This window comes from Convolutriloba macropyga, chromosome 6 (genome assembly GCF_964194025.1).
Source record: "Convolutriloba macropyga chromosome 6, txConMacr16.3, whole genome shotgun sequence".
NCBI lineage: Eukaryota > Metazoa > Xenacoelomorpha > Acoela > Convolutidae > Convolutriloba > Convolutriloba macropyga.
In genome coordinates, this window is record NC_134473.1 from 58804138 (window position 1) to 58828822 (window position 24685).

Genomic DNA, 24685 nt, shown 5'->3' on the forward strand with positions numbered 1-24685 from the left:
TTTTTTAGTTTTGTAATATGTTTTCACACCTTTTTTCATGACTTTGAGCTTTCAAAACGGGATAAACAGGTAAAGCTCAGCGGGCATGAAGTTTTAGAGGCCCTTAGCCGCGTTTAGTATTTCTTTAAGTACTTAGAGTGTTGAAGCTACTTGGAAGGACGTAATTCAAGGTTAACAGAGGTCATTTTCAGAAGTTTTTGAGCCTTTAAATGTTGCACTTTTTTCGTCTTTTTTCGGATTTTTTGTTCTAGCAGTCTGAAATTGAGGTTTATAAAAGTTGGTAAAGGTCTTTTGCAAGACGTAATTACTATTTATGGTCTAAGAGCTATATGTATTGCTAAACCAAACATAAACATGGTAATTTATTCTAATTTGTAAAATTTTTTCAAGTTTTTTGAATATTTTTGTTCTTTCAGATCTTGGTGTCACAATATTAGGTTATTTTATAGTTTCTAGTGGTAATGGAATGGTTTTCAACTTCACGGATTTTACCAATTTTTTTGACAAAACTTGCGGTTTTTCAATTGTCTGACATTAATTGTCATTATTCAAGTTTTCCAACTCATGGGGGCAAGAAATCTCGTCTAGGATTTGCTAATAGTTTACTGCAAAATTTTTATTGGCCATGGCATAAGCCAATTTTTTCAAATTTTTGAAAATTGTTGTCAATTTTTAGGTTTCTCTAAACTGAACAGCCAAAACATTTCCTTTAGGTTTTGATAATAGGTTACTTATAGTTTCTAGTGGTAATGGGGAATGTGTTCCAAGATTTTAATATATAAAGTTTTAGCGATTTTCAAATTGTAATTTTTTGTTTGACTTCCGGAAATTTTAGTCTTTTTCCTCAGAGGCCAGGGGTTTGCTGCTATTGAGTTTGTTAGTATGTTATTGCAGATGTTCTATTAGCAACAAAATAGTTTTTTTTGTTTGGTTTGATTCTTTTAGTTTCACAACTTTCGAGATTTTGTCTTTTTGGCTGGGATTGTTCAATTGATCTGCTGGTCAGGTACATTAGGTCTGTTTTTCATTCAATTCCTTGGATTGTATTTCAAGACTTGTCCTGCTATGTTTTTTAGTTTTGTAATATGTTTTCACACCTTTTTTCATGACTTTGAGCTTTCAAAACGGGATAAACAGGTAAAGCTCAGCGGGCATCAAGTTTTAGAGGCCCTTAGCCGCGTTTAGTAGTTCTTCAAGTACTTAGAGTGTTGAAGCTTCTTGGAAGGACGTAATTCAAGGTTAACAGAGGTCATTTTCAGAAGTTTTTGAGCCTTTAAGTGTTGCAATTTTTTCGTCTTTTTTTCGGATTTTTTGTTCTACCAGTCTGAAATTGAGGTTTGTAAAAGTTGGTAAAGGTCTTTTGCAAGACGTAATTACTATTTATGGTCATTTTAAGAGCTATATGTTTTGCTAAACCAAACATAAACATGGTAATTTATTCTAATTTGTAAAATTTGTTCAAGTTTTTTGAATATTTTTGTTGTTTCAGATCTTGGTGTCACAATATTAGGTTATTTTATAGTTGCTAGTGGTAATGGAATGGTTTTCAACTTCACGAATTTTACCAATTTTTTTAGCAAAACTCGAAGTTTTTCAATTGTCTGACATTAATTGTCATTATTCAAGTTTTCCAGCTCATGGGGGCAAGAAATCTCGTCTAGGATTTGCTAATAGTTTACTGCAAAATTTTTATTGGCCATGGCATCAGCCAATTTTTTCAAATTTTTGAAAATTGTTCTCAATTTTTAGGTTTCTCTAACCTGAACAGCCAAAACATTTCCTTTAGGCTTTGATAATAGGTTACTTATAGTTTCTAGTGGTAATGGGGAATGTGTTCCAAGATTTTAATATATAAAATTTTAGCGATTTTCAAATTGTAATTTTTTCTGTGACTTCCGGAAATTTTAGTCTTTTTCCTCAGAGGCCAGGGGTTTGCTGCTATTGAGTTTGTTAGTAGGTTATTGCAGAGTTTCTAATAGCAACAAAATAGTTTTTTTTTGTTTTTTTAGATTGCAAATATAAGTAATTTTTTAAATAAAGCTTGCAATTTAAATTTTTTATTGTTTTCAAATTTGATTTTTTTTTGTCATTACTGAGTTTAACTATCTTTATTGGCCAACAAAACTTTTTAAATGTTGCAGATGAGTTAAAAGACAGAACTGCACAGAGAAAAGTGAATTTTAACATTTTTTCCAGACACATTTTCGAAAAATATCTTTAAATTTTTCCTTTGAAGCATTTTGCACATTTCTAATTGAAGCATTTGTAATTTTTTTTCGAGATTATCTACCTTTAGTGTCAAATTAATCTCTTTCAAGTTTTTTTTGTGTGAGTTAATGACTATATTGCATTGTGTGATAAATGGCCTTCAGGTTAAAAGCTTCAAAAGTTTTAGGAATAATTGTTTTTTTGTTTAGTTTGATTCTTTTAGTTTCACAACTTTCGAGATTTCGTCTTTTTGGCTGGGATTGTTCAATTGATCTGCTGGTCAGGTACATTAGGTCTGTTTTTCATTCAATTCCTTGGATTGTATTTCAAGACTTGTCCTGCTATGTTTTTTAGTTTTGTAATATGTTTTCACACCTTTTTTCATGACTTCGAGCTTTCAAAACGGGATAAACAAGTAAAGCTCAGCGGGCATCAAGTTTTAGAGGCCCTTAGCCGCGTTTAGTAGTTCTTCAAGTACTTAGAGTGTTGAAGCTTCTTGGAAGGACGTAATTCAAGGTTAACAGAGGTCATTTTCAGAAGTTTTTGAGCCTTTAAATGTTGCAATTTTTTCGTCTTTTTTCGGATTTTTTGTTCTACCAGTCTGAAATTGAGGTTTGTAAAAGTTGGTAAAGGTCTTTTGCAAGACGTAATTACTATTTATGGTCATTTTAAGAGCTATATGTATTGCTAAACCAAACATAAACATGGTAATTTATTCTAATTTGTAAAATTTTTTCAAGTTTTTTGAATATTTTTGTTGTTTCAGATCTTGGTGTCACAATATTAGGTTATTTTATAGTTGCTAGTGGTAATGGAATGGTTTTCAACTTCACGAATTTTACCAATTTTTTTAACAAAACTCGAAGTTTTTCAATTGTCTGACATTAATTGTCATTATTCTAGTTTTCCAGCTCATGGGGGCAAGAAATCTCGTCTAGGATTTACTAATAGTTTACTGCAAAATTTTTATTGGCCATGGCATCAGCCAATTTTTTCAAATTTTTGAAAATTGTTGTCAATTTTTAGGTTTCTCTAACCTGAACAGCCAAAACATTTTCTTTAGGCTTTGATAATTGGTTACTTATAGTTTCTAGTGGTAATGGGGAATGTGTTCCAAGATTTTAATATATAAAATTTTAGCGATTTTCAAATTGTAATTTTTTCTGTGACTTCCGGAAATTTTAGTCTTTTTCCTCAGAGGCCAGGGGTTTGCTGCTATTGAGTTTGTTAGTATGTTATTGCAGAGTTTCTAACAGCAACAAAATAGTTTTTTTTTGTTTTTTTAGATTGCAAATATAAGTAATTTTTTAAATAAAGCTTGCAATTTAAATTTTTTATTGTTTTCAAATTTGATTTTTTTTTGTCATTACTGAGTTTAACTATCTTTATTGGCCAACAAAACTTTTTAAATGTTGCAGATGAGTTAAAAGACAGAACTGCACAGAGAAAAATGAATTTTAACATTTTTTCCAGACACATTTTCGAAAAATATCTTTAAATTTTTCCTTTGAAGCATTTTGCACATTTCTAATTGAAGCATTTGTAATTTTTTTTCGAGATTATCTACCTTTAGTGTCAAATTAATCTCTTTCAAGTTTATTTTGTGTGAGTTAATGACTATATTGCATTGTGTGATAAATGGCCTTCAGGTTAAAGAGTTTTAGGAATAATTGTTTTTTTGTTTAGTTTGATTCCTTTAGTTTCTCAACTTTCGAGATTTCGTCTTTTTGGCTGGGATTGTTCAATTGATCTGCTGGTCAGGTACATTAGGTCTGTTTTTCATTCAATTCCTTGGATTGTATTTCAAGACTTGTCCTGCTATGTTTTTTAGTTTTGTAATATGTTTTCACACCTTTTTTCATGACTTTGAGCTTTCAAAACGGGATAAACAGGTAAAGCTCAGCGGGCATCACGTTTTAGAGGCCCTTAGCCGCGTTTAATAGTTCTTCAAGTACTTATAGTGGTGAAGCTACTTGTAAGGACGTAATTCAAGGTCAACAGGTCATTTTCAGAAGTTTTTGAGCCTTTAAATGTTGCAATTTTTTCGTCTTTTTTCGGATTTTTTGTTATACCAGTCTGAATTGAGGTTTGTAAAAGTTGGTAAAGGTCTTTTGCAAGACGTAATTACTTTTTATGGTCATTCTAAGAGCTATATGTATTGCTACTCCAAACATAAACATGGTAATTTTTTCTAATTTGTAAAATTTTTTCAAGTTTTTTGAATATTTTTGTTGTTTCAGATCTTGGTGTCACAATATTAGGTTATTTTATAGTTTCTGGTGGTAATGGAATGGTTTTCAACTTCACGAATTTTACCAATTTTTTTGACAAAACTTGAAGTTTTTCAATTGTCTGACATTAATTGTCATCATTCAAGTTTTCCAGCTCATGGGGGCAAGAAATCTCGTCTAGGATTTGCTAATAGTTTACTGCAAAATTTTTATTTCCATGGCATAAGCTAATTTTTTAAAATTTTTGAATATTGTTGTCAATTTTTAGGTTTCTCTAACCTGAACAGCCAAAACATTTTCTTTAGGTTTTGATAATAGGTTACTTATAGTTTCTAGTGGTAATGGGGAATGTGTTCCAAGATTTTAATATATAAAATTTTAGCGATTTTCAAATTGTAATTTTTTCTTTGACTTCCGGAAATTTTAGTCTTTTTCCTCAGAGGCCAGGGGTTTGCTGCTGTTGAGTTTGTTATTATGTTATTGCAGAGTTTCTATTAGCAACAAAATAGTTTTTTTTGTTTAGTTTGATTCTTTTAGTTTCACAAATTTCGAGATTTTCTTTTTTGCTGGGATTGTTCAATTGATCTGCTGGTCAGGTACATTAGGTCTGTTTTTCATTCAATTCCTTGGATTGTATTTCAAGACTTGTCCTGCTATGTTTTTTAGTTTTGTAATATGTTTTCACACCTTTTTTCATGACTTTGAGCTTTCAAAACGGGATAAACAGGTAAAGCTCAGCGGGCATCAAGTTTTAGAGGCCCTTAGCCGCGTTTAATAGTTCTTCAAGTACTTAGAGCGGTGAAGCTACTTGTAAGGACGTAATTCAAGGTCAACAGGTCATTTTCAGAAGTTTTTGAGCCTTTAAATGTTGCAATTTTTTCGTCTTTTTTCGGATTTTTTGTTATACCAGTCTGAATTGAGGTTTGTAAAAGTTGGTAAAGGTCTTTTGCATGACGTAATTACTTTTTATGGTCATTCTAAGAGCTATATGTATTGCTACTCCAAACATAAACATGGTAATTTTTTCTAATTTGTAAAATTTTTTCAAGTTTTTTAAATATTTTTGTTGTTTCAGATCTTGGTGTCACAATATTAGGTTATTTTATAGTTTCTGGTGGTAATGGAATGGTTTTCAACTTCACGAATTTTACCAATTTTTTTGACAAAACTTGAAGTTTTTCAATTGTCTGACTTTAATTGTCATCATTCAAGTTTTCCAGCTCATGGGGGCAAGAAATCTCGTCTAGGATTTGCTAATAGTTTACTGCAAAATTTTTATTTCCATGGCATAAGCTAATTTTTTAAAATTTTTGAATATTGTTGTCAATTTTTAGGTTTCTCTAACCTGAACAGCCAAAACATTTTCTTTAGGTTTTGATAATAGGTTACTTATAGTTTCTAGTGGTAATGGGGAATGTGTTCCAAGATTTTAATATATAAAATTTTAGCGATTTTCAAATTGTAATTTTTCTTTGACTTCAGGAAATTTTAGTCTTTTTTCTCAGAGGCCAGGGGTTTGCTGCTGTTGAGTTTGTTATTATGTTATTGCAGAATTTCTATTAGCAACAAAATAGTTTTTTTGTTTAGTTTGATTCTTTTAATTTCACAAATTTCGAGATTTTGTCTTTTTGGCTGGGATTGTTCAATTGATCTGCTGGTCAGGTACATTAGGTCTGTTTTTCATTCAATTCCTTGGATTGTATTTCAAGATTTGTCCTGCTATGTTTTTTAGTTGTGTAATATGTTTTCACACCTTTTTTCATGACTTTGAGCTTTCAAAACGGGATAAACAGGTAAAGCTCAGCGGGCATCAAGTTTTAGAGGCCCTTAGCTGCCTTTATTAGTTCTTCAAGTACTTAGAGTGGTGAAGCTACTTGGAAGGACGTAATTCAAGGTTAACAGGCCATTTTCAGAAGTTTTTTAGCCTTTAAATGTTGCAATTTTTTCGCCTTTTTTCGGATTTTTTGTTATACCAGTCTGAAATTGAGGTTTGTAAAAGTTGGTAAAGGTCTTTTGCAAGACGTAATTACTATTTATGGTCATTTTAAGAGCTATATGTATTGCTAAACCAAACATAAACATGGTAATTTATTCTAATTTGTAAAATTTTTTCAAGTTTTTTGAATATTTTTGTTGTTTCAGATCTTGGTGTCACAATATTAGGTTATTTTATAGTTGCTAGTGGCAATGGAATGGTTTTCAACTTCACGAATTTTACCAATTTTTTTAACAAAACTCGAAGTTTTTCAATTGTCTGACATTAATTGTCATTATTCTAGTTTTCCAGCTCATGGGGGCAAGAAATCTCGTCTAGGATTTGCTAATAGTTTACTGCAAAATTTTTATTGGCCATGGCATCAGCCAATTTTTTCAAATTTTTGAAAATTGTTCTCAATTTTTAGGTTTCTCTAACCTGAACAGCCAAAACTTTTCTTTTAGGTTTTGATAATAGGTTACTTATAGTTTCTAGTGGTAATGGGGAATGTGTTCCAAGATTTTAATATATAAAATTTTAGCGATTTTCAAATTGTAATTTTTCTTTGACTTCCGGAAATTTTAGTCTTTTTCCTCAGAGGCCAGGGGTTTGCTGCTGTTGAGTTTGTTATTATGTTATTGCAGAGTTTCTATTAGCAACAAAATAGTTTTTTTTGTTTAGTTTGATTCTTTTAGTTTCACAAATTTCGAGATTTTCTTTTTTGCTGGGATTGTTCAATTGATCTGCTGGTCAGGTACATTAGGTCTGTTTTTCATTCAATTCCTTGGATTGTATTTCAAGACTTGTCCTGCTATGTTTTTTAGTTTTGTAATATGTTTTCACACCTTTTTTCATGACTTTGAGCTTTCAAAACGGGATAAACAGGTAAAGCTCAGCGGGCATCAAGTTTTAGAGGCCCTTAGCCGCGTTTAATAGTTCTTCAAGTACTTAGAGTGGTGAAGCTACTTGGAAGGACGTAATTCAAGGTCAACAGGTCATTTTCAGAAGTTTTTGAGCCTTTAAATGTTGCAATTTTTTCGTCTTTTTTCGGATTTTTTGTTATACCAGTCTGAATTGAGGTTTGTAAAAGTTGGTAAAGGTCTTTTGCATGACGTAATTACTTTTTATGGTCATTCTAAGAGCTATATGTATTGCTACTCCAAACATAAACATGGTAATTTTTTCTAATTTGTAAAATTTTTTCAAGTTTTTTAAATATTTTTGTTTCAGATCTTGGTGTCACAATATTAGGTTATTTTATAGTTTCTGGTGGTAATGGAATGGTTTTCAACTTCACGAATTTTACCAATTTTTTTGACAAAACTTGAAGTTTTTCAATTGTCTGACATTAATTGTCATTATTCAAGTTTTCCAGCTCATGGGGGCAAGAAATCTCGTCTAGGATTTGCTAATAGTTTACTGCAAAATTTTTATTGGCCATGGCCTAAGCTAATTTTTTAAAATTTTTGAATATTGTTGTCAATTTTTAGGTTTCTCTAACCTGAACAGCCAAAACATTTCCTTTAGGTTTTGATTATAGGTTACTTATAGTTTCTAGTGGTAATGGGGAATGTGTTCCAAGATTTTAATATATAAAATTTTAGCGATTTTCAAATTGTAATTTTTCTTTGACTTCCGGAAATTTTAGTCTTTTTCCTCAGAGGCCAGGGGTTTGCTGCTGTTGAGTTTGTTATTATGTTATTGCAGAGTTTCTATTAGCAACAAAATAGTTTTTTTGTTTAGTTTGATTCTTTTAATTTCACAAATTTCGAGATTTTGTCTTTTTGGCTGGGATTGTTCAATTGATCTGCTGGTCAGGTACATTAGGTCTGTTTTTCATTCAGTTCCTTGGATTGTATTTCAAGATTTGTCCTGCTATGTTTTTTAGTTGTGTAATATGTTTTCACACCTTTTTTCATGACTTTGAGCTTTCAAAACGGGATAAACAGGTAAAGCTCAGCGGGCATCAAGTTTTAGAGGCCCTTAGCTGCCTTTAGTAGTTCTTCAAGTACTTAGAGTGGTGAAGCTACTTGGAAGGACGTAATTCAAGGTTAACAGGCCATTTTCAGAAGTTTTTGAGCCTTTAAATGTTGCAATTTTTTCGTCTTTTTTCGGATTTTTTGTTATACCAGTCTGAAATTGAGGTTTGTAAAAGTTGGTAAAGGTCTTTTGCAAGACGTAATTACTATTTATGGTCATTTTTAGAGCTATATGTATTGCTAAACCAAACATAAACATGGTAATTTATTCTAATTTGTAAAATTTTTTCAAGTTTTTTGAATATTTTTGTTGTTTCAGATCTTGGTGTCACAATATTAGGTTATTTTATAGTTGCTAGTGGTAATGGAATGGTTTTCAACTTCACGAATTTTACCAATTTTTTTAACAAAACTCGAAGTTTTTCAATTGTCTGACATTAATTGTCATTATTCTAGTTTTCCAGCTCATGGGGGCAAGAAATCTCGTCTAGGATTTGCTAATAGTTTACTGCAAAATTTTTATTGGCCATGGCATCAGCCAATTTTTTCAAATTTTTGAAAATTGTTCTCAATTTTTAGGTTTCTCTAACCTGAACAGCCAAAACTTTTCTTTTAGGTTTTGATAATAGGTTACTTATAGTTTCTAGTGGTAATGGGGAATGTGTTCCAAGATTTTAATATATAAAATTTTAGCGATTTTCAAATTGTAATTTTTCTTTGACTTCCGGAAATTTTAGTCTTTTTCCTCAGAGGCCAGGGGTTTGCTGCTATTGAGTTTGTTAGTATGTTATTGCAGAGTTTCTAATAACAACAAAAGAGTTTTTTTGTTTTTTTAGATTGCAAATATAAGTAATTTTTTAAATAAAGCTTGCAATTTAAATTTTTTTGATTGTTTTCAAATTTGATTTTTTTTTCATTACTGAGTTTAACTATCTTTATTGGCCAACAAAACTTTTTAAAGGTTGCAGATTAGTTAAAAGACAGAACTCCACAGAGAAAAGTGAATTTGAACATTTTTTCCAGACACATTTTCGAAAAATATCTTTAAATTTTTCCTTTTAAGCATTTTGCACATTTCTAATTGAAGCATTTGTCATTTTTTTTCGAGATTATCTACCTTTAGTGTCAAATTAATCTCTTTCAAGTCTTTTGTGTGAGTTAATGACTATATTGCATTGTGTGATAAATGGGCTTCAGGTTAAAGAGTTTTAGGAATAATTGTTTTTTTTTTTGTTTAGTTTGATTCTTTTAGTTTCTCAACTTTCGAGATTTCGTCTTTTTGAGATTTTCTCTGTTTTTCATTCAATTCCTTGGATTGTATTTCAGGACTTGTCGTGCTATGTTTTTCTACTTCGTCGAACAAAAAAATGTTTCGCTTTACCTCATTTTGCCGCTTTTTCAACATTTTGCATGAAATCTTTTTGACTACTCTAGTTTCTCTCTTCTCTCATTCTGCTGAAAGTGATTTTGAACATCAGTTGCTCAGCATAGCAATTCAAAATAAACAGAGTCAGTATAAAAATTGAAGTCAAGAAATAGAAATGGGATAAACCCATAAAGCCCAATTTTAGATTCCCGCTATTTGAACGTCGTTCCTATAAGTATAAGTTACCTCTCTCTAATGCTTATTGGTATTGATAGTACCCCCTGTAGCCTCTCTTTAAGAAACAGAAGTATGTTCAACTACAAAATGCCATCAAAATAATTCGGACTTAATAACTGTTTTGGTACAAAAATCTTTTTTTTTTAATATCTATTCTTTCAATCCCAATCATGCTTATTGGAATCAACGGCGGCTATTTTCCGGCAATCTACCGGGTATGTTTGCTCCCGAATGAAGTTAGAAGCAAATATTGTAAAAGTATCTTATGTAAAACTGATTAACCGTGTTCTTCTAGAACATTCTTTTGGTTTCACTTCTTGAGTGACTTTTTTCACGCTGTAGTTTTCGATTTTTTCCTGTGATTTGAATTGCGTTCATTCGGAAATTAAGTCTGTTGGTTAAATAAAGTCTCATTGTGAGCGATAGCGGTACGTATATCGGTAGCGTAGTGGTTACTTTCCTGACTCTTGTTCGAGAGGTCGCGCGTGCGAAGACCTCCGCAGTCAAATTTTTTTATCATAAAATGTTCTCTAGCCTGTGCCCCCTTCTAAAGTGTTTGCCTCGCCAGTCGATCGAGAGAAATTCGTGTGACGTAGGTCGTTTTGTTTTTAGTTTCAACCTGTTTGATTTTTTATTTTGGGAAATGCTTTTCTCACTAGCAAGCAGCAGTTAAAATTCTATAACTTAAAAAATGATTCATTGGCTCTTTCTGTTCGATCGAAGTTTGCGAAATTGCCTGTCATTCCCAGGACGAATTCAAATCCACATAAAAATGGAAGTTTTTTGGAATCCGTATATCACGCAAAAGAGGCTCGATAATAGCCCCGGGAAATTTTGTTCAATTATGCTCGAAAAACGTGCATGCATTGGTGGCAGGGTAATTGTTGTAGATGGATTAATATACTGCAAAGTAATGAATATTACTTGTCAAAATGCAGTTTTTGAAGGAGGACTGCAACTTTACAAAAATTGGCTCTTTACAAGGCTCTTTATATATGAGGCAAGTGAATACAAGCAACCAAAACTTGTAATGTATCCGAGCTCAGATAGTCCGCGTCAACTGTGAAGCTGTAAATTGAGTTAGCTATATTGCGGTACTGCTTTTACGAATTGAAGAGGAGTTATAGTGGCACGAGTGTCAGTGAAACAGAATGTAACAGTCAATGCGGCACGTGAAAACAGGAGTTTAATTGAATTTGATGAATGAAAGTCAAAAGCGGAAAAAAGTGATTCGTTATGTTCGTGCATTTTTGATATAGAAACCAAGAAAAATTTTTGCTTAGCGATAAAATTTTGTTACGTGTGAAACTTTAAAATCAGGTTTTTGAAATGAACTCTTCGCCTCCAAGGCTTGTTTTTCCCATTTTTCCCAAATAATTGTGCGCCGCGACCTTTTTTGACAATTTTAAGCTCTGCTCTCTAAAAAATTGGATATTTTTCTGAAGAGATCAGGTCTTTTGAGGTTGAGTTCTACTGTTATTAATAGCAGTCGTCATCTTAGTAGGCTATTATTGCGCTACTATTTTTTTTACAGTTCAAAGAATTTGAACTGTATCGGAGCGCTGTCTTAAGTTCTGTTCACAGAAATTTTTTTGCTCTTATTTCAATTTTAAGTGAGAAAACGGTGTTTGAACAAAAATTCATTTTCTCGCAAGTGCTTTTTCACATGCGGAATTTTTACATTGATTTTCTGTTTCTTCGTTTTAATTTGATTTTTTTTTCTGTATGGTTTTAATAATCCATTCACAGTCCAATTTAGGTCATTTTACTGTATAGTCAATAAAATTGTTTGAATTGTGTCAGTACTTGTCCTGTTATAATTTTTAGGTCGTCGGTCAAAAATTTGTTTTGCTTTAGCTCATTTTGTCGCTACGTCGACATTTTGCGTTAAATAATTTCGAGCTACCTAGGCTAGTTTCTGCTCAAAGTGTTTTTAAAGAGCAGATGCTCAGCGAAGCAATCTAAGATGAGCAGAATCAGTATCAATAAACGAAATCAATATAGAAACGGGATAAACACTTGAAGCCCAATTTTAAGTCTTAGTTACCATCTCTAATGCTTATGGTTTTTAACTAACACCTGTATCCTATCACTACGAAACAGCGGAATATAATTAAAATATTTCGCACTTTAAAAATCTTTTTGTTCATCAATCAATTTTTAACGAAATTCTAATTGAAAATAAATTTAATTATCGGATTTTCGTTTTTATTGATTTGTCGATATTGTTTTATGAACTATTGGATTGAAGTTGGTATCACCATGTATTTTGAGATTAATTGTTGTGGTGTCCGAACTAATCAATTTTCAAACAAAATGAGATTTTTGTGCTCTTCTATGGTTTTTCCATTTGTTTATCAAGAAGTTATATACTGAAGGGATTAGTTGTCTGTGATCTAGGTCAACGTTTACTGCGAGTCGTTTCTGGGTTGTTCTGGCTGTATTTTTTGTTTCATAGTCTGACCTTCTTTCACTTTTGTACATTTCTTTACGGCATTGTCCCCAATTCAGGGGGTTTTATTCAAACATTTGCTCTTCCACTGCTGCTTTTTGTGCCTAATATCATATCACTAATTGAAAGTAAGTTTTGGGCTTAATTTCATGATAATTGTTTTGATCAAAAATAACTCAACCTCATTCTCTAAAGGTCTTTTTCAAACTAATATCAGTGTCAGATAAGGATACTCTCAAAGGTAATGAAAGAATCCTATATAATGGAAGAAAGTTGGCTGACAAAATTTAGTAAGAATTTTTGTTTTTTTTAGTTTGAAGATACTTAAGTTTTTTGAAAGTTATATGTTTTTTAGCTGCAGTATCAAATCACTTCTCTCCTCTGTATATTCTAAAGAACGTGAGCATATTCATCTGCTATGCGGCTATATTTATTTTAACTGGGGGGGGGGGGGGGGGGTCATGTACTGTTTTATTTTGTGTCGTGTAGCCTTTTGGTTCGTGTGGTTCGAAATATTTATTATTTCGGTGTTCTATGCAGTATCAATCTCTTGAGGGCTTTAGTGTACTGATTGTTTTTGTGAATGAATGTTTTTTTGTCCGTCCAGTTCGTTGCGATGTGTTGTGCATCTCTATGTATGTTATAAGGATTTATATCCACTCTCATGTGACAGTAATTGTTCCGACCCTCTTGAGGGGGGAGGAACTATATACTCAAATGGGTTTTTTTTTGTTCCGTGAATTTTCGCCGCTCGATATATTCATCGTAGAGAGTTGAGACTGGTATCATTAGAAAGCTCGTCCAGCGTAAAATATGGAATTAAAAAGATTTTTTTAATTTTCGTTTTCTACAGGGAGTTATCGAAGTTTAAACTTCTGAGAAAAGAAGAGTGAATTCACGTTGTTTTTATTCACATTTTCCGGAATTTTTGCCTAAATTTTCGTCAATTTTGCCAAAAATTGTTATAATTTTTAATAATAGTGTCGTTGATTTTATTTTTGAAGACGAACAAGCATTGTTGATTGTTTTGATTTAATTTTTTTGGTCAAAAAATCTGGATAAACATTTCAAAATTTAGCCTTTTTCATCAAAAACAGCACGAAATAAGCTACTTTAGTCCACTTTGATTAAATTTTCCGACAGTACACCCCCAAACAACACTCATACAATCTTTGTAGACTCAGAGGGGGGCTATTTCTACTTCAGAGTCCGCTGAGAGTGCACTGTAGTTAAAACTTTGCCGTTTTTTGCTAACTTTACTTGTTGATTATCAAAAATGCAGAATTTATTTTAGTTTTCAGCTAACAAATTATCTATATCTACAACATTCGAAAAATCAATTGTTCCTAACGGACAATAAGTATTAGCAGGGCTAGTTTTGGGCCATTCTTGGACTGTTACAATCCAAAAAAAATCGGGTTGTAATCAGTCGGTCTTTTTTTTTTAAAAAGAGACCTTTTTTAATAATAAAGAACAGAACATATCAAATCAAAGCTCAGGAGTGATAGGTCCAACCAATTCGCTTGCTAAGCAGCTCCAAGCTAATGCATTTAGTTTTTTAATAGAAAGTTTATGGTCGTTTCTTTTTTTAAAAATAATTGACTTTTCAATAAATAATGGCTTAATTAACTTTTCCTCTTATTTTTTTCTGAATTTGTTCAACTTCCAGCTTAGTGTCAGCAATTAGAGACTGCTTCTTCTTTCTACTGATTTAACATTTATTCTCGGTTGCAGTTTTAAGCCTGAAGTTTTTGTTTTCTGGCTTTGATACTACAAGATTTCAGATTTTTCTATGTTTTGATATTTGCCAGTTTTTCACGTTTTCTAATTTTGTCACATTATTGACAGTTCTCATGTCACCTTAATAGCATTCAGAATAAGGCACAAGTGAACATATTAAAATCCTGAAAGATATAAATCATCGTTTTAACGGCCTCGACGCCTCTTTCTTGAAGAAATCATTTAAATTTTTTAATTTTGTCTCTAACTGTCATTTTTACTTTGTCGCTTCGGTCGTATGAAATTTCCTGTATAGTGATAGCTTTCATTGGCTTTTCATTGAAGAATAGAAGAACCGATTATCCGATATTAGTAGATAGCTGATGGCTTTCATGACTTTCAATCGTTTTCCAAAATTAAAAAGAAACTTTTTAACTTTGCAATTTTGTTCTTTTTATGTTTTTTTTTGTTACCTGATCTCGTTAGTTAATTACAGGTCAAATATTAAATTATGGGTGTAAAGGGAATAAAAGGGATTGGTTTTCCAAAATCTTTTTTTCAAAGAATTTGTTATGACCTTACTGGTTTCGACACCGGTTTTCCACAAAAAAAAGTAAATTAATTTGATTTTTGTCATATTTGACGTTCTTTTTGTAGATGCAAGAAATATTCTGGATAATTACAGGTCTCGAGGGCGTTCTTTTCATGAATAAACGACCCTATTTAAATAGCTCTTTTTGTAATTAATGCCTTTCATAACATTGAATGTAATTTTGTTTCGAAAAAAAAATTAAAAGTAATACATACTTTAGCACTTCGCTTTTTTGTCTGCTTGTTTCATAGTCTTACTAATGAATGGCCACGTACTACATTATAGCTGTTTGAAGAAGGCGCAATCAAATATATTTTGAGTGCCAAAATTTGGCTTGACGGTTTTGACAGCGTTTTCTGGCAAGTTTCAATTGAAATTTTGTTTGTACTTTGTTGTTCTTTTTAGCCTCTTTAAAAAATGAATAAGGACAGGTCCTAATGCCCTTCTATAGAAGCAGTGGTAATTTTAAATTTGTGCTAATATTAATTGATTCCCAATGGTATTTATTACTTTGATGTTAACTGTTTCAAAAAAATAAGCTAATTTTTTTACTTACTGTGTTTGTTCTTTTTTGTATAATTGTTACCAAACCTTTTTGTGGACTGGTCGCATATGTTTTCTGGTGATTTATAAGTTATTTTTGTTTAGTTTTAGGTTTTTCTGACGGTATGTTGACTTTGTTATTAAATTTAGTTTTTAAGAGGGACATAAATTTTTTGATGTAATTAATGTTTGTTGTTGTTGTTGTTTGATTTTGCTGTTCGTCTTGACTCGCTTTCTTAATGTTGACATATTACAGCAATCTAATGCATCAATTTTTACTCCACTGAGTTATTTGCTTTGGAGGCTATCTTATCGTTCATACAGAATTTTTTGAAAAAGACTTGTGCTTTTTTGGGATTCGCAAAAAATAATTTTTGGGTTTTTCTATCTGTTCCTCATTTGGTAGACAATTATGCCAAAATTGTGGATGGGCGGGGTCGGAACCTTATGTGCCATCGCACATTACCGAGCCGCCTTGTTACTCCTAGGCTGGTTTTTATTATATAATTGCATGTAAGCTAACGACTGCAAGTCGTGTTATAATTTTTCTGCTTGAAAGTTATGGCCGTGTAGTTTATTTTTGAGAAACCCCAAGTTTTTTTCTGAAAAGCGATGAATTTGCAACACCAATATTACCCATTTTTCCTGTAATGTCAGCCTTGACTACAAATTTCTTCTCCAGATACGGATACAGAGGGGAGGACAGTTTCATGGACCAATGTGTGGAGCGAGTGCGCATTGAGGCTGAGAGGTGTGACTCTTTTATGGCCACCTGTTTCCTACACAGTCTTGCGGGGGGCACTGGAAGTGGAGTTGGTACTAGACTCACCCAGCTCATAAGGGACATGTTTCCTAACAGGTGAGCTTCAATTTTAGGCAAACATCCATTTTGAGAAATTTAGTGCAAAGTTGGTGGAAAATAATTTAAGGTAGAACAGTGCAAGATGTTCAGTGAAGTATTAATGCATTGGTTTCTATACTTCACATACGAATTAACAAATTACTCGGTTTTAAAAACTCGTGGTTATTAATAACAGAATTAGTTAATTGCATCGCATGACAGCATATCAGCAGATGGACCCACAGAATATAATGGGTAGACTTACGTATTGGTTTTGCCGAAATGTTTTTTTTCACGATGTGAGTCGTAAACCAAACTAAGCAGCTCTTTCAGGAACTATCGTTTGTTGTTTTTTGCTACGAAGGTGATGAATAATTTAACTTCGAAGTAAACTTCTTTAATGCAAACAGCTGTTTCCTTTGTCGCACAATGAACGTAAGCAGTGCCTTGTGTAGGTTCATTCTGTCTGTAGTGGTGGCTCCATTGTCCATAGGAGAGAACCCGATGCAATGTTATAACAGTCTCCTCTGCTGCAGTCATCTCTCCTCTTACTCAGACCAAATAGTCCTTCTAGAGAACGACGCATTTGCATCCAAGTTTGACAACAGGCCTTCAACTGCTAACAATTCATCGTCTGGTGGAAAAGGAGCTCCTAAAAATACTGGAGGAAGTTCTGTTGGTTTCGAACAGATAAATGAGCAGTTTGCCCAACATCTAGCCGGTGTCATTTTTCCAACCGATAGTTCCATGGAGTCAGTCGGCGACATTTGTGCAAAACAATATAAGCAGGTATAAATATACGCGTTCGTTCGTTTAATTTATGCTAATTTTTCTAGAATATTGGCTGCTTTCAATGAGCCGCAGCTGTTCTCAAAATTAATCAATTCTTGAACAGAGGAAATACCGTATATTGCAAAAGTTTTCCGTGGAAAAGCTTTGCTGTGGACAACACTCGTGGTGTAGTGTTGGTAAATTAAATTATGAGTGCTGCTTTTTAGAGATAGTCTAAGCTGAATTTCGCAGAGAAGTTCTAATGAATCTAAGACAAAAAGTATTCTGGTAACTTGGTAGAATACGCCGGGTGAGAAAGAATAATCTCAGCAACCATTAGAAGGAAAATGTTTAGGAAAATGATCTAGAGGTCTGGAGTTTCAAGCTTTCGGTAACTCCAAATGTCAAACCTCTTGTTGATTTGAAGGCTTGTTGATTTGAAGGTGAAGGTTGGAATGGAAATTCCCGAACTGATTCGGAGTGTGTGTCCGATGCCTTCTCTTCGCTTCTCCAGAATCGACTCAGTCATCAGGAGTGCATCCTCCTCGGGATCTAGCCAATCAGTAGACAGCATGTTGACGTCCCTCAGCAACGTGCACAAGTCCAGTTTGACGCGTTATCAAGAGAGGTATGCTTGTACATAGCCACGGAAAAGCTAGTTGATACTTTTTGCTATCATGATTAGCTTAATAAGTTGTAGGTTAAATAGCGTTAAGACATATTTTAGTGAATTTTCTTGGGTTTTAGCTTGATGAATGATAGAAACGGTGAGGAAGAAAAAAATACCCTAATTTTTCCTTTTGTTAACTTAAAATAGTGGAAATGACATTTAGCGTGTTAAATATATTCAGCAAATATTTTATGAGCAAAAAATCAACTTTTGAAACAGACACCAAGCTGTCGCGTTTGCAAATTGGAATACCTTCACAAGAAGATTCTCCACAGGAAAATGGTTTTGAAGTGGAACCTACATACTGCGAGTATTCCTCATTTTAGTGATGTTGCTGTATCTGCGGCAATACCATCGTGTATATCCTGCGTTTCTGTCCTGAGAGGACCAATTGGAAAGCCTATGAAGTACGATGCCATGAAAGAACGCCTTCAATTTCTGAGACCAGTTACCTGGAACCCGTTTTGGCTGGATCTTTGGAGCAGCACGGAATCTCTGCCGACTGTCACTGGGCCTGCAAAAATTCCTTCTGTTACCTTGTGTAGTAATGGATCATCGGCATCAAAGTTTGAAGTGTTTTCTGTTAAATCATTGGTATTGTAACTTAATTAGGAACAAGGGATAACTATTCGATGTTCACATCAGAGATGCTCCGAGAATGACACAGCTCATTTCTGTATCTGTTTCAACTCATTTCACTAACTTTCTATCTGTATTCTACGACACGCATCTCTATTTCGCAGCTATTTCAAAAATAGGCCGGTTTTCTTTATTATTTTGATTTTTGTGACGCAAAGCAATTTTGTTGATTAATTGCTCTCAAACGAAGTTTGTAGCAATTATATTAGTCCTGTCCGTCCTTTTATGCGATTTTTTGCTTGAAGAGTCTGACGCATTTGACTCTTCGTCCTCAAAAACGGGATAAACAGGTAGCGCCCAGTGTGCATAAGTTTTCTTATAGCCTTTGAGCTCACTAGTCTTGAAGTATGCGATTCACAAACTGTTTTGGAGACTTATTCTTATGCTGTGAAGGGCGGTCCTTAGAAGTTGATCCATATTTAGAACAAAATTACTGTGAAAAGATACGTCAGAACTGCGCCAATCAGTTTTTGTTTTAGTTCCTTTTACTGAGGGTCCTTGTTGACAAAAATCGGATCAATTGATTCGCATGACTATCTTGTGTTTCAGGTTTTTGGCTCGTGTATGGAGCACATCCCGTGTGAAATTTGACCATAATGCCTATTTGCACTGGTACGAGAAGTTTGAGTGCACCAAAAGTGACTTTGAGGATGCGTTCGATACCATAGAGTCTGTTGTTGCTGATTATAATGAAGCTGTTGCCTGATTTTTCTTCCATCCAGGTTGCCTTGGTGTGGTCTTGTCAACAGATGGGTGTTATATTCCTTGCCTGAACGGTTGGAGATCGTACATTTTGAAATAAATGTCAAAAAGGATGGAAATGTACGGAACACGTTGTGGGCGGTCAAATGTTAAGCAAATTCTGAAAATACAGATATTTCAAGAAGCGGACAGGAGTAGCAGAAAAAAGTTACGATGTTAACGTTATTTTCAAAAAAGAACGAATGACAAAGTTTTGATGTGAAAGTAAAACGGCTTTTTTTATTGTGTTTATTTATCAATACATTCATTCCTTGAAATAGCATATTTCCGAGGACTCAAATACCAAGATTTAAATTTCGTATTTAGCATTACCTCGAAGAGAACATACTGTCAAAGCTAACTGAGTTTGAGTGGTTTCATCAAGTTATAGCTTATCAGTCAATTTATTCTTGATCAGGTATAATTATTTGATTTGAATTAACGAATACTGAATATTCGCTTTGAATATTTAACGAACGTATATCAAGTTGTAGTAGTCAAGAATTTATTTGGGCCAATTGAAAAACAAGATCCGTGTGATCTCAATATTTGTCCACGTTGTTTGTTATTTTAATTTATAAATATACAGCTGCGAAATTAATTCTTCTTTTTTAATTCTGCAGCGTTGCTATAATTTCACTACTGGTTGCTCCAGATTTGGCTTTGCAAATTATTTCAATCAGTGAATGATTTAACGAGAATCTGCAATGACGGCCGATTTTTTGCCAGGTTTCTACAACGTTGAATTGCACCATCATTTAGCTGGCTGTATTAGAGCTGAAACTATCAAAGATCTGGCCATAGAAAACAACATTAATTTTGACTATGAAGCATTCGATATGGCTCTGAGCCGCTGTGATAATTTAGTCACATTTCTGCAGTGTTTCGCAATGTTCAGACCAGTCATTCAAAGCAACCCACAGGCTATTGAGAGAGTGGCTTATGAATGCGTAGAAGACGAATATCGAAATAGAATAGCTTATTTCGAAACCCGGTTTTCCCCTTATTTACTTCTGTCCGAAGACATTAGGAGTTCTGCTTTAAACTTAGATGCACATTTTCAAGAAATTGTCGATGCGGCTATTAGAGGTTTACAAAGAGGCGAAAAGGATTTTGGGGTGAAATCATCGATCATATTTTGTCACGCGCGTGGCCAAGTGTCATCATTGAAGCCGCTCACCCAGCTTTTAGAGACGTACAAAGCGAATCCTAAAATTGTGGGAGTCGATGTCGGAGGCAATGAAAATCTACCGTGGACTGATGAAGAGTTCGAATTGACGAAATTATTTTACAAGACTGCTAAAGAATTGGGTTATAAATGCACGTTCCATGCTGGTGAACAGGGTTTAGCTGAAAGTATTGAAAGAGGCCTGAACTCTTTTCACGTTGATCGAATCGGGCACGGGTATGCAGTGTTCAAAGATGCCAAAATTCTTGAATTGTGTTTGCAAAAGAATGTGCACTTCGAATTCTGTCCGGTTTCTGCGAAAGTTTTGAATAGTTTGGGAACATCTTTTGACAGTCCAGAGAATCCAATTTTGCTTGGAATGCGGGGTGAAATGAATTTGTCCCTAAATTGTGACGATTCCTTGTTCTTTGGACATCTTCAGGAGAGCATAAGTTTATGTCGCCAACATTTGAGCTTATCTGATGAAGACCTTCTAAGGGTCAGAGTCAATGCTGCTAAAGCAACTTTTCTAAATCGGATTGAAAAATCGAAGCTGATTCAACATATAAATAATGGAATTATATGAGAATATAATTTGACTAAGTTATTTGTGAGCTAAGACTCAATTTATTATTCTATAAGAGAACGTCCTTTAATTTGTTATTTTTGTTTGGTTCTGTTTCTTTTCTACGTCCCGAAGAAGCGTTTTTGGGTAGCTATGTTTAAGCTTTCGATATATTTTACGTGACTGGTCAGTAAGTTTTATCAAGAGCTTAAATTTGTTTTAATTTTGATATTCAAAATAGGAAATTTGGACCTTTTCAAAAATCATTTCATTTCCCGTCACCATAGATCGCTCACATAAACATTATGGGCCAAAACATGATTGACAGAAAAATTTTGGCTCATTAGACGGGCGTTTTTAAGCTTACTCTTGAGCATTTTGGGAAGGATTGTTATGAGAAATTATGCAACTATATCGGTATATCGCTGGAAAGTGAACAATTTTATTTAGCTATTTTTTTTCGCTGAATGTTAACATATCTGAGACTGGCAGATTAAATTTCCTGAAATTAAAATTTCACTTGTTTTTTGATTGAAATAGTGTTGCAATTAATAGAAAGAACTGCCAAAACTGAGTAGATATGTTATCACAAATAACAGACATTTTCATTTCTGACATTAAAATGTGGTCCACTGGTTTTTTTCTAAGTTAGTCGCCTTAAGTTTTTTCCCATTTGTTTGACTGAAATATTTGATTTGCTACCGACTTATTGTATCTTATTTATCGGAAATTAGCGTTTCATTGTTCTCAAACAAAGTTTAATATTAAAAGCTGAGACAGTGGTAGCTGAGCGGAGCTATTATTGCCCTTCTTTTGGTTTTTACGCTTCGAAGAGGAGTACTGTATTTCTTGGGGTGTTTTTATCGGAGTAAATTTGACATGTGAACTTTTTTTGCTGATCGAGAAAATCTTTGTTCATGTGCTGCGTTGAATGACTTTTTGACTTTGAAAAACTTTTTTGGACATAGTGATGCACATAATTAACTGTTTTTTTTGTTCATTTGGCTCATTTATTTTGCGTTTAAGCACGTTTTCTTAGCCAATTGACCTTTGATCGAAGCTACTGCATTATCTAGTGATATTACAGTCTTTTTTAGAGCCCAAAAACCCGTTTTGTCGGCAAAATTGCCTCGTATTTTTCTATTTTTAGTTAATTTTCGACGTTTTTTTGATAAATGTTGCATATTTGTCTTTAAAAGGTTTTTTTGTAACTGGTGTATATTTTATAGGCCTTTTTATTAAATCAGGCTTTGCGTATATTTGGTTCTGGATTAGCTTATTAGAATTAGCAATCGCGTGTAAAGTCCGAGATTTAAATGTTGTGTTATTGATAAACATTTTTTTGCATTACGTGTTCGAATTTCATTGAAATTTTGTTGCAAAAATGCAATTTTAAAATCAAAAAGACATCTTAGCAAAATATTTTGCATTGAATCTCTCAATGTTTTTTACAGGATAATTTGACAGGAAAATGGCTAATTAAATTCACTTAAAATTCCTGTGAACAATTGGGTTTAGGTTTTGGTAATAAATAATTTCAGGTTTGAATCTTTTTCTTTTTGCTGATGACTTCTGATTTAAAAAAACTGTTTGGTTGTTCTATGTTTTTACCTAAGATAACTTCAACAAGCGAGAGCTGAGCGCTGTTTTTTAATTGCTGTCACGACGAAATTGAAAATTTGTTAACAGCCGACGTCAGCCTCGCAACGGCTGTTATTTAGGCTTTCTGTTTTTTTTAATACCCACACAGCGATAGCTGGGGCTATTATTGGCCTTCTCTTGGTTTTATTATTTCGTCGTCGCGATTTGTGTTACGACCATATGACGTCACAACCACTTCAGATCTGTTTTTTGTTCATTCGTTTATGCAATTTCAACTGAAATGCGTGTGTGACGTCATTTTTCGCTCTTAATGGAGCGCGTATTTTTGTTCATTCGCGTGATTAAATTTCCGGTCACACTTGACTCTCAAAAATGACTTCCTAACTTTGAAATTGACTTTAATTACTTTAATTCAAAGAGATATGGTCAAATGGGTGTGTGTCACTTTGAATGAATGTTATTTACTCTAAACAGCAAAATTTTATACTGATTTTTAATCAAAATATAACATATCAGCCTTCAATGAAAAGACTAATTTTTTTGGTCTGTCGTTTTTACTGTTTTTTGGGACTGCAGATCTCCGAAATATTTTGTTATTTCGTAGGTCTGCTGTGTCACTCACTCGCTGTTTCAACTGAATGGATTTTAAATTCTTAGTGTTTTTTTTTTGGGACTGCAGATCTACGAAATATTTTGATATTTCGTAGATCTGCTGTGTCACTAACTCGCTGTTTCAACTGAATGGATTTTAAATTCTTTCGCTCAATGAATTACGCGATGGAGTTAATACAGTCAAATTCAAAAGAGAAATTTCAAACAAAACGGTATAAACCGATAAAGTCCTGTCATTAAGTCATAGTGCATTAGGTTATCAAAATCCATTGGAGCTATTGATAGCTAACATAAAGCTTAATAGCTTTCAGTTTAGAAGCTAAATTAAGTTTAGTTTTAGAATTGAACTGAAACTGAAAAGCCAAATGAAAACTTTTTTTGACACTGAAAAAGAAACAGAAAAAAAGTTGGTCGATTTCTATCTTTTATGTTTCAATCCCGATTTGCTTCAAACGCAAATTTCGAGCATGTTTTTTCCCGGGAGCCTAAAATTAAGTTTTCAAAATTCATTGTAACGTCTACGAACGTGTTCTCCGTATATATTCTGTATATATCTTTTTCAAATGTATCTTTTGGGTTGCAAAGTTAATTGCAGAGTTTTTTTGTTAAGTTCTTTTTGACAATTTTTAGCCGAATCATTTTTTAAAAAATGTTGACTATTTTTTCAACGTTAAGAGATATGTTTCTAATAGTAAAAATATCTTGCAATTTTAACATTGCATGTGGACAAATTTGTTTGTCTTCTAATTGTTTCTGCTATTTTTATGCTTTCTGAATTACGTCGCAATTTTTTTTAAATTTTGCTTCCATGCTAATGCTGACATTTTTTTTTGTTTCCACAGCGGTTATTTTTGTTTAGTCGAGTTTTTAATGCGTCGAAGAATAATTGTTTTAAGACAAACAAAAATTGTGCCAGTATTATTGGCGTTTTTATCGTTTCGTGGATGTTCAACATTTTGAATGGCTTCCGGAATTCTTCCTGCTGTATGTTTCGTTGTCAAATCTTTTGGCACGGAAATCTAAATTCATGCTTTTCATTCCGTCATGCAATTTTGTATGTGACGTCTTTTGGAGCTAATTTGTTTTCATTCTTGTTTTTGATCTCACGTGACTTAACTCACTATTACAAATGAACTTCCTGTTTTTGAAAACTTCTGCTACATTTAATTGAAGGAGATAAAGTAAACTGAGTATGTGTCACTCTAATTGAAGGTTATTTTAGGGCATTTAACAAAAAAAAACGAATAAATTATACGATTTCTTTCAGATTAAAATATGACATCTCACCAATTAGTAAATGAATTTTTTTTTGTTTTCTTTCATTATCTTTTTGAAAATGTATGTCTACGATGTTACCAAAGCTATCTTTTGGCAATATGTCCGCTGTATTAATTTTTTAGTCCCTTTGGTTTTCAATAGATTGTGTAACTGGATTACTTAAGTTTTAGTTCAGTGTTTTGTAAATGTGTTTTTTTTAATTTGTGCGTGGTTTGATTCCCCCAAACATCAGAACTCAAATATGAGCGCTTTTTGGCGGCAGCTTAACACAAAAAAGTAGTATCAAAGGGTACACCTACTTAAATCTTATTGCTCAATTTTACTAGTTTTTTTGGATTCTCTTTCGAACTCTTTTTCAATCTTTTGATGCCCACTAGAAAAGTTGGCCGCTCACAATCATGCCATTGTTTTTTTGCGATCGTAAGACTTTCGCGCTCAGAAGAGGACCTCTGCTGTGAAATGGTTTTGAAGACAACAGTATCAATTGTAAAACTGT

The 24685-nt window shown here is 33.2% G+C and overlaps 2 protein-coding genes across 2 annotated transcripts in view; both read left to right on the top strand.

The window, feature by feature from the left end:
• Nucleotides 1–19284, top strand: part of LOC142341804 (tubulin delta chain-like) — a 33222-nt gene extending 13938 nt beyond the window's left edge. Inside the window, exons 3-7 of the mRNA XM_075393045.1 lie at nucleotides 15985–16161; nucleotides 16599–16932; nucleotides 17358–17542; nucleotides 17911–18150; nucleotides 18773–19284. Coding sequence (XP_075249160.1) covers nucleotides 15985–16161; nucleotides 16599–16932; nucleotides 17358–17542; nucleotides 17911–18150; nucleotides 18773–18929 — 1093 coding nt within the window. The 3' untranslated portion in view covers nucleotides 18930–19284. The remainder of the gene's footprint in view (nucleotides 1–15984; nucleotides 16162–16598; nucleotides 16933–17357; nucleotides 17543–17910; nucleotides 18151–18772) is intronic.
• A 121-nt stretch (nucleotides 19285–19405) lies between these two features.
• LOC142341805 (adenosine deaminase-like) lies at nucleotides 19406–20795 on the top strand. The gene has a single exon (XM_075393046.1). It carries the CDS (start codon nucleotides 19672–19674, stop codon nucleotides 20716–20718), a length of 1047 nt encoding a protein of 348 aa, XP_075249161.1. The 5' UTR covers nucleotides 19406–19671; the 3' UTR covers nucleotides 20719–20795.
• The last annotated feature ends 3890 nt before the right edge of the window (nucleotides 20796–24685 follow it).